At 44.9% G+C, this 8,866-nt stretch overlaps 1 protein-coding gene across 1 annotated transcript; it reads right to left on the minus strand.

Moving 5' to 3' along the window:
• Window positions 1-287: 287 nt before the first annotated feature.
• Window positions 288-8,230, minus strand: znf207 (zinc finger protein 207). Its single transcript, XM_015402553.1, has 10 exons — window positions 8,018-8,230; window positions 7,510-7,636; window positions 7,288-7,426; window positions 5,643-5,825; window positions 4,910-4,985; window positions 4,762-4,823; window positions 2,611-2,753; window positions 1,714-1,959; window positions 857-1,010; window positions 288-774 (listed from the first exon to the last, which is right to left on the minus strand). The coding sequence occupies exons 1-10, from the start codon at window positions 8,056-8,058 to the stop codon at window positions 623-625; spliced, it is 1,323 nt and encodes a 440-aa protein (XP_015258039.1). The 5' UTR covers window positions 8,059-8,230; the 3' UTR covers window positions 288-622.
• Window positions 8,231-8,866: the final 636 nt, after the last annotated feature.

Below are 8,866 nucleotides of genomic sequence, written 5' to 3' on the forward strand. Positions count from 1 at the left end.
AGACTCACCTCAGCGTACGTCAGGACAAACCAGCCAGAGATTTCAAGATGGATTTTATTACAACAGATTGATAAAACATTACAAAGGACGCATACAAGCATGAAAAAAGGAATAAAGCTGATGAGTTTTAACATTACTCTGCAGGAATCAGCTTCAATCAACGAGACCCTCACCAACCACGGTTGGGGACGAATGTCCAACAGCACCTGTGCATGCTGTGAGGGTCTCCGTCTGTCTACTGCAGCAAGAAGAAGAATCAAAGGTATCAGAGGAACTTGCCTTTTTAAAGAGGGGGGGTGGTATGTTCATGAAACTCCAGCAGCTTCAAAAGAAAAACAAATCATTTTTACACCTTAATGAACCTGAGTGAAACCTATGGGAAAGAACATCTCCTCACATGTGATCAAAGCCGTCAGACATGGATGGCGTTTGGTTGTTTCCTAATAAACATGTTAGGATAAAATGTCCATGCGGGTCGCTTGGTTTCTCTAATCTTTTTAAACACACCGTTTGTCTTCGCCACCACTGCCGGCTTTACTGCTCTTCCATTAGCAGCTAGGTTTGAAAAAGGATGAGAGAAAGGTGTTAACCTCAAACCTAATGTGGCGGACGCTTGGCTTCTTCAGTAGCGCCCAGCCGGGGACATGACGGGCGGTCTCATACCCATGGGCGGGCCTCCTTGGTAAGGGGGCACCATAGGAGGGCCTTGCCCATATGGAGGCATCCCTCCTGGCATGTAGCCGGGCATGCCCTGAGGAGGAGCGCCGTACTGACCTGCAGGGGAAACCACAGCGCCGTTAGCCACCGCCCAAAACGGAGCCTCCATCTTACCACTTCAAACAGCAAAGATGGCTACCATGCATGGGATGCCTCATGCCCGGCTGCTGCGGCGGCAGACCCTGCTGGGGGGGCATGATGCCGCCCACAGCCGGAGGAGCGGCAGCAGCGTGGGCCTGGCCTGCCCTGGGTATGAGACGCTGGTAACGGGGCAGCTGAGCCCGCATCTCCTCCTGGATACAGAAAAACAGCCAGGTTCAGCCTGCAGGAGCCGCAGCACGCCGCTCTCAGCACACAGACACGCAGCAATGTGGGCGGGGCCTCAATCAGCCCCACCATTAACCCCCCCGTCCCTCACTGAGCTCTAGAAGCACTAGATCTATATCCAGCCATTCAGCAAAGATCACACCTGATTCTGACCAATTAGATCTGAACGATATCTTCTGGAAATTAAGGTGAAAAACAAAAGTTAAAAAGGATAAAAAGTCAATTAAAAAGTAAATAAGCCTTGTTAACAATTATATTTAGGTTTATAAACTGAAAGTATCAGCATTAATGCCTCTAGGGTTATATTGGACCAAATAAAATGTGTTTCATTCACTCCGTGTTTTTAATGAATTTCTTCTAGAAGCACTTTAGTTATTTTTATTAACATATTCGGCCATTTTGGCCTTTTTATTACATCGACCTTCATTTTTGCCAGTAAAATATCCATATTTTCTGAATTTTCCTGGATTTAAACACCATTGGCTGTAATGTGTGTTTTCACTGAGCGCCCCATAAAGGGTTAATTTAATCACCGCTTCGATTATTTAACGACGGTTTAGAAAAGCTTCCTTATAGATTAACATTCCTGCTCCTCTAATAAACATCTCTATATAAGCCAGACATTACTTACTGTGGAAAAGAGCAAAACAGAAAGCTGAAGCGACTTACCAGCGAGATATCCTCATCAGGGTGGATCAACTTACTGGTTGCACTCGTGGTGGTGAGGGTGGCGGGCTTACTGGTCACTGTGGCGGGGGGTTTAGCCACAGTGCTGCTAGAGGGATTAGAAGAAGAAGAAGTGGAAGAAGAGACAGAGGGCTGGGTGTAGGCGGGGAAAGTGGCTTTGGGAGGTTCTGAGGAGGCGGCCGTGCTGAGCGAGTTTGACGCTGCCGCTCCAGACGGACTCTGCTGGGCCTGAAACACCAAACCAAACAAATCAGTGGATCTGAGAAGAACATCTGATGCTTTCTGATCGGCCTAACATGCAGAAACAGTCCCTGATGAGAAGGTCGGTCTACTTCTGGAACAACCAGAGGAAATAAAACACCCAGGAGGCCATTCTGACAACGCTAACCCTTTAGCTTCACCGCTAACTTTAATGTTCTGGAACCAAAGCTTCACTTCATCTACAGCCACATGAGAATAAAATCAATGGTTTGGGTTTATAGCTCATGCTGCTGAGGGGCGTCTAACTCCATGTTGAAGCACATGCAGCTTTAAAAGCTCACAGCTGCAGGTAGAAGGAGCCTTCCAGGTAAACGCTGTAGGTAAACAGCCTGATCAACACGTAACGGGCAAAGCTGTAATGCAACATGCAGCTGCTGCAGAGCACGTCTGAGCGTACTTGGGACACGTTAGCAAAGGGAGGCTGGGAAGAGGCAGACTGATGGTCTGCAGGCGGAGAGGAAACGCCTGCGGCGCTGCTGTTAGCGCCCATCTGCAGCGTGGTGGAAAGGAAAACCACAGGATTGGCTTGGAAAAGATCTCCATCAACCAACATTCAACCCCGAAAGGTGTTAATAAGGTAATAAGGTGAGGATGACGGAGGAAAAAAGGCCGACTGACCTGCGCCGCGCTGGGGAAGAGGGGCTTAGTGACGGCCGGCTGAACCGCCGGCGCCGCTACGGGTCGGCTGGGCATGGGGCCTGCCGTGGGGGCCGGAGCCATGTGGGGCATCCCCGGCCTTGGAGCCATGTGAGGCGGGATTCCTGAAACACAAAGCATCACAGCTCAGGTCCAAAGCTTTGCCTCCATCTTCCTGAGAAAGACTTGAACAATAAAACCTTTTTCCAAAGAAAAACATCTGGATAAAAATAAAATAAACTATTAACCGGTAGTTTCCACCCATAGCAGCATTTATTCTGCTGTAGGTACCAGATCTACTCAGGGCTCCGCCCCTTCTTATGACGTCATCATACAGCGACTCCACTCTACAAACAGGATCGCTCCCGTTTCTCTTCTGGAGTCTCAACATATTATTCCCTAATTATTCCCTATATTTGATATTATTTAACATTTTATTGATGATCTAAAGCAGCTGAAAGTAGAAAACGATCATTGAGAGTTTGGAAGGAAAGAGACTCTGCTATTTAACACGGAGACACTAAAAGTTTCAACTTATTTTATTCTTATTAAGATCTGAGGAGGAAAAATGGAACATCTTAAAAATGACTTCCGTAGAGATTTTAGTAAAAACAGTTAATCTACTGTAGGAACCAAACGGTTGTTGTTAACACAAAGTTAAAAGTAGTGTAGCTAAATATGGCTAACTGAGCGAGCTAACCTGTTAGCTACAGCTAGCCACAGCGCTACCCAGCTCTTTATATCAGCGTCTAACCGTTACTTTGTTCAGCAGAAACAGATTTATTCCAGTTTAGTTATCGATCAGGTGAAACTTCAGTCATTGGACGCGCTAACGCTACAGACGCTCTCCACTCCGCACGCTGAGTGATGTTATCGTTGTCTGGGCAACCATGATGTTCTACATCATGTGGCAACGTTCAGCCAATCATGTAGCGTAACGTCACTGGCAGGAAGCAGGACCAGCGCAGATATGGTAGCTACAGCGCTAACGGCTTTTAGCTCAGAAATGAGCTAAAAGCCGTTAGCACTGGAAGCAGGGGGATGTTTCCATCCTCCTCGTCTTTAAGGCGAAGACAAAACGTCATCCTTCCACATTCAGAAGAAATAAACAGGCACGTTTTTAACGCCTTCAGTAGATCAATTCACTTAAAAAAATGCACATGCAAAACCCCGTACCCGCTCCTGAGAGGGACGCCTATTAAACACCTGCGAGAGCGTGCACGAGGAGAAATGGACTCGTGCACGCTCTCGCAGGGTTAACTGTTTGGAAGTCGCTTTATTTTCCAGCTTTTATTGTCATTCCACCGTCACCAGTACAGAGCAACGAAATCCCCTCTCTGCATCTAACCCCTCCCCTTAGGGAGCAGTGGGCTACCATGGTGCGGCACCCGGGGAGCAGTGGGCTACCATGGTGCGGCACCCGGGGAGCAGTGGGCTACCATGGTGCGGCACCCGGGGAGCAGTGGGGGGTTAAGGGTCTGGCTCAGGGACGCAGAGTGGCGGTCTGTGGGAGTGGGGCTGGAACCTACAACCTCTCTAAGCTGTATGCCCTAACCATTAGGCAGCCACTCCCCCCCACCAGCTGCTCAAACAAACTAACATTCTAACAGAAGATTTGCTATTTTACCACCATGTCAGCCTAACCAGCGGCGGTGAGTGGCGATAGGCGGCTGTTCTGTCAGATCAGCATACCTCATCAGACCAGCATCAGATTAGCGTTTATCCCTTTAGATTTGTAGGGAAAATTAACTCTGACCTCTATGGGCGTGTTTCCCTTTAGTCATGTACCAAAAATAACTATTTAAGGTCAAATCGCCATATGTTTCAAAACACACCAGAAAGTGAGTAATTAAATGGCTTCTTTTGTACATGACTAAAGGGAAACACGCCTTCTGAGGTAGTTTACAGTTTATTCTTTGTACAGAACTAAAGGGATAAACAGGGATCGATTATGCTGGTCTGACAGAACACCATCCCTACGTTAGCATGATCACCAGAATGATTAGTTAGGAGGAGAACTGATTTAGATGATCCACTCATAAAAACAACAACCTTTAAATCACAGCTAAATGTTTAAAACTGGGTTCAAGTGGAAAAGCTCTCAGCTTCAGTTGGAGAAGGGGAGGAACCCACCTGGAGGAATGGCAGGCATCCCCGGCATCATAGGAGGCATCATCCCTCCCATCGGCATCATGCTGTAAACAGGGAGGGGGGGGCTATGGTTATATGTTCAGGTTGATGTAGATCAGACCTGTAAGGCCAACGATGAGGTCATACTTACGCCGGGGGCATCCCAGGCATGGCGGGGGGCATGCCGTGCATCATGGGAGGAACGCCTGGCATCATGGGAGGCATTCCTGGAACCACAAACATTTTTCATCTTAAAACAATTCTATAATGATTCATTTCTCATTCATTTACATTTTATCACCGCTTCCTGTTATTTGGATTTAACTTCAATTTGATCCTGTAAACGGATTAAGATGAAGGAAAATTATGATTCTAAGTGATTGTTGAGACAGAAGCAGAAAACTGGAGGATTTTAACAGATTACATTCATTTAATCCAGGAAGACGTTTGCAGGGTTCAAGGTCATCGTTAAAACTAAAATAAAAAGAAATAAATAAACAGACAAACAAACCTAGAGGGTAATAGTTTCGAGAAAGAATGAAAATAAACTATTTTAAGTTGCAGCGTTTTTCCAGCAAGTGGCAGCAAAGATCCGTGTTGCTGCAGCAGTTTGTCTCCATCTGGGTTTAATTTCTGTTTATTATTTTAACTCTTCCTGCTTCCAGTATTCAAGTTAAATTACATCAAAGATTAACTGAAGCTTTTAAAAAAAATAAAAACAATCAAAACTAGCTAAAAAAATAGTAAAAAGAAACTAAAATAGAATAAAAATCAGCTAAATAAAAATACAGACTAATGAAAAGCTTGAACCTGTTGGCCTCTTAAAGGACTCCAGATCAACTAAAGAGACTAAAGGAGGAAGCAGCTCTCTGGGAATGCCTCACCTTGATATCCTGCATGAGGCATTCCCGGCGCTCCGGCCACGGGTGGGATTCCAGGCTGGGTCATGGGGGCCACATAGCCTGCCTGGGGCTGCACAGCAGCTACCTGCTGCACAGACGGACCGGCTTCATCGTCATCATCATCGTCATCGGAGTCATCCTGGTTGGACTTCTTCTTCTGACTCTCTGAAAGCAAAACGAAAACAGCGATGACTAAAACCTGAATGCTGCTGTGCCGTTAGCAGCGGCGGGAGAATAAAACCATCAGCAACTCAGTGAGGAAAATGCTGCCAGTTTATATCCAACTCCCTGTAATCAGATTAGGATTAAGAAAACTTCAGCTGCTTCATTCACTCTGAGGTTTTAAAGGGAAAGGACTTCATCAGGGTTTATACAGGAATGAGCAACTCTAAAATAATGCTTTTTAATGCCATTAGAAATTATTTTAATGCCAACAAGTACCCATGACCCCGACCCCCCCTTCACACACACACACATACATGGAAAAATATCCCTCGTTTCCTTTGCTGCTTCCTTTTTGTTTGCAGAGTCCGATAATCTCAGCAGGTTCCTTGTTATGAAACTTGTGGAGGCGTTTCATTAAGGAGTTACAGTTAACGACCGTATTGTGTTGTTGGGCTGCCGCATGACAGCAGAGCATAGCATAGAGTTAGAATGAATAGATCGGCCCCTATATAGAATCAATTGTCACCGAAACCGATGAAAACGTCGGATCTGAGCATCACTAGTTGAAATTTCCATTTTCCGATTCTCCAGCCTTTTCTCCGCCTCGAGCTTCTTTTCCGAACAAACGGATTTACGATCAACCCGAAGCACTTCGTCTAAACATATCGCAATATATCTGATGAAATTGTTTTATAAACGATAATCACATTCAATGAGTTGTAATGCCAATAAGACCTTCATTAATAATTTAATGACCGGCTGAAACCGTGATTTTCATTAATCAGACTGTTGCTCATGTTAACTGAATTATTCCGTTTCTCTTCCCTTCAGCTTCTTGAGTTTTTGTTTAATAAAATAAAAACAAAAAATTTGGTAAATTTTTCCTCTGACGGCTCTATTAGTTGCGTTGTAAATTTTTCCCACAGTTGATTGATGTTCTTACTGTTGCCTAGCAACCATCATTCCACCTAGAACTCTTCGGCTAATACGAACAAATGTCTTTCAGGAGAAAATCTACCAGAGAAACAGGCTTTAGAAAAGCTTCCAAATATTGATGATAGTGATTTGAAGAGGAAGAGGCTCAGATTCTGACGGCGAGGCAGAAAATGATCAACGCAGACGCATCAGTGACCTTAAATATATATATTAGACCTGTTTTAGGGTCTTTATATCCACAATGAGTTTATATCTGGGACCATTTCAGTTGATGACATCATAACTACTCATGCATTTGATTGGGAAAGATGTCACCGTCAAACTGACACCCAGTGGGAGCTCTGGGATCGGGATCCTGGGACCTGTAGGATCGCGATCCTGGGACCTGTAGGATCGGGATCCTGGGACCTGTAGGATCGGGATCCTGGGACCTGTAGGATCGCGATCCTGGGACCCGTAGGAGCGGGACCCTGGGACCTGTAGGAGCGGGAATCTGGGAGTTCTGGTGTTAAACCCCAGAAGTTACCTTGTGATTTCTGCTCTAATGTCCGCCTCCTTTCCTGCATGTCTTTGTCTGGGATTCCCTCCATGCCATAGATTTCCAGCTCGATGTCTGTTCTTCCAGGAATGGCGTTCGGTACACTGTCTATCGTCTCCTTGTGTACCTGGAAAACACCAATAAAAGCCTGTTTAACCCAGACAAAGCCCTGATATTTCATGTATTACGGTAATGTTTCAGAGCGCAGACCTGCATGCAGTGGATGGCCAGGCCGGGGCCGGTGTACAGCTTCTTGTGGCAGATGTGGCATTTGAAATGTTTTGCTTTCTGATGCTGAATGAGGATTTTCTCATCGTCAAAGTCTCGATTGCAATACCTTCAGGTTAGAGTTCAGGAAGTTTCCTGCTTTCACACAGTCAACCAGCAACATGACGTCACAGTCCGACAAACACATTACATAAATACTCTTCAAAACGGGATGCTAATCCATGGCTAACATGTTAGCTCCGTTCATATTATATGAAACATTATTATCAGTAAGAAATAACACTTACATTATGACGTTCTGATCAAACATGTTTAAACATTAAACTAAAACCTTTTGTCTGATTCAGACCACTTCTTTAGCTAACGGTAGTTAACAGAAGCTAAAGTAGCTAACAGAAGCTAACCCTAGCTAGCATTAGCTCCCGCAGGCCTCCCTTTGTCATGCTAACATGTAGCTAGCGGCGTTTAGCCGCCGCGCGGGGAAGGATACCAGCACCACGGCTTCATCTGCTTCTTCTTCTTTCGGCCCATTATTGTGTGGAAACGCTGAGAAACAGTTGAGAGGAAAATAAAGTCGGATTATTATCTGCTGGATGAGAGCATGCTGTAATCCCGGGACTGGAACCAAAATGGCGCTCCGCCGAAGGAAGCAAACGTAAAGTTTGCGTCAGCGAGGAAAACGCCCCTCATTTTAAAACTCAACTATTTCTTCTTCTTCTCTCTGTTTTTTACTGGCGGGCGGCCTCTAACGCTAAGATGAATTAGCGCCATCTGCTGTGCTGGAGTGTGGACCAGAGAATCTCTTATCTAAATTCTTATAAATATTCCTGTTTCCCTCAAACATTTTTAAAACTTCTTTATTTATTTGATGTTTAACTAATATTTTGTTAAGTTTAATGTCTCTATATCATATTTCCTGATTTGTTTGTTGTAGCTTCTCTCTACTCACTGTATATTTTTCACAATGAAAGAACCGCTTCGCCTTTAAAAGTTAAAGAACGGAGCAACATTTAGTGGAGCAGCTGAGTTGATGGATGAGGGTTAAATCCTAAAATGATTGTCCAATCCTTGTTGGTAAATACCAAGCAGTTTATGGGCTGATTGACTTTAACATCTGTTGGGCTGCAGAAACACAAATATTGAAAATTAATTATTAAAGAAAGTTAAATTGCTGAAGAAATGTTCAAAACTACAACAATGTAGACCAGGCTTCCTCAATTAAAGTCCTCAGGGCTCCAACATCTAGAAACAAAGGTGTTGATGGAGAGAAATATCAGCTGTGCTGCTGCCATCAACACCTTTGTTTCTAGATGTTGGAGCTTGGCCTGTTTTCCAGTGT

This window comes from Cyprinodon variegatus, unplaced genomic scaffold (genome assembly GCF_000732505.1).
Source record: "Cyprinodon variegatus isolate N-32 unplaced genomic scaffold, C_variegatus-1.0 Scaffold1365, whole genome shotgun sequence".
Classification (NCBI taxonomy): Eukaryota; Metazoa; Chordata; class Actinopteri; order Cyprinodontiformes; family Cyprinodontidae; genus Cyprinodon; species Cyprinodon variegatus.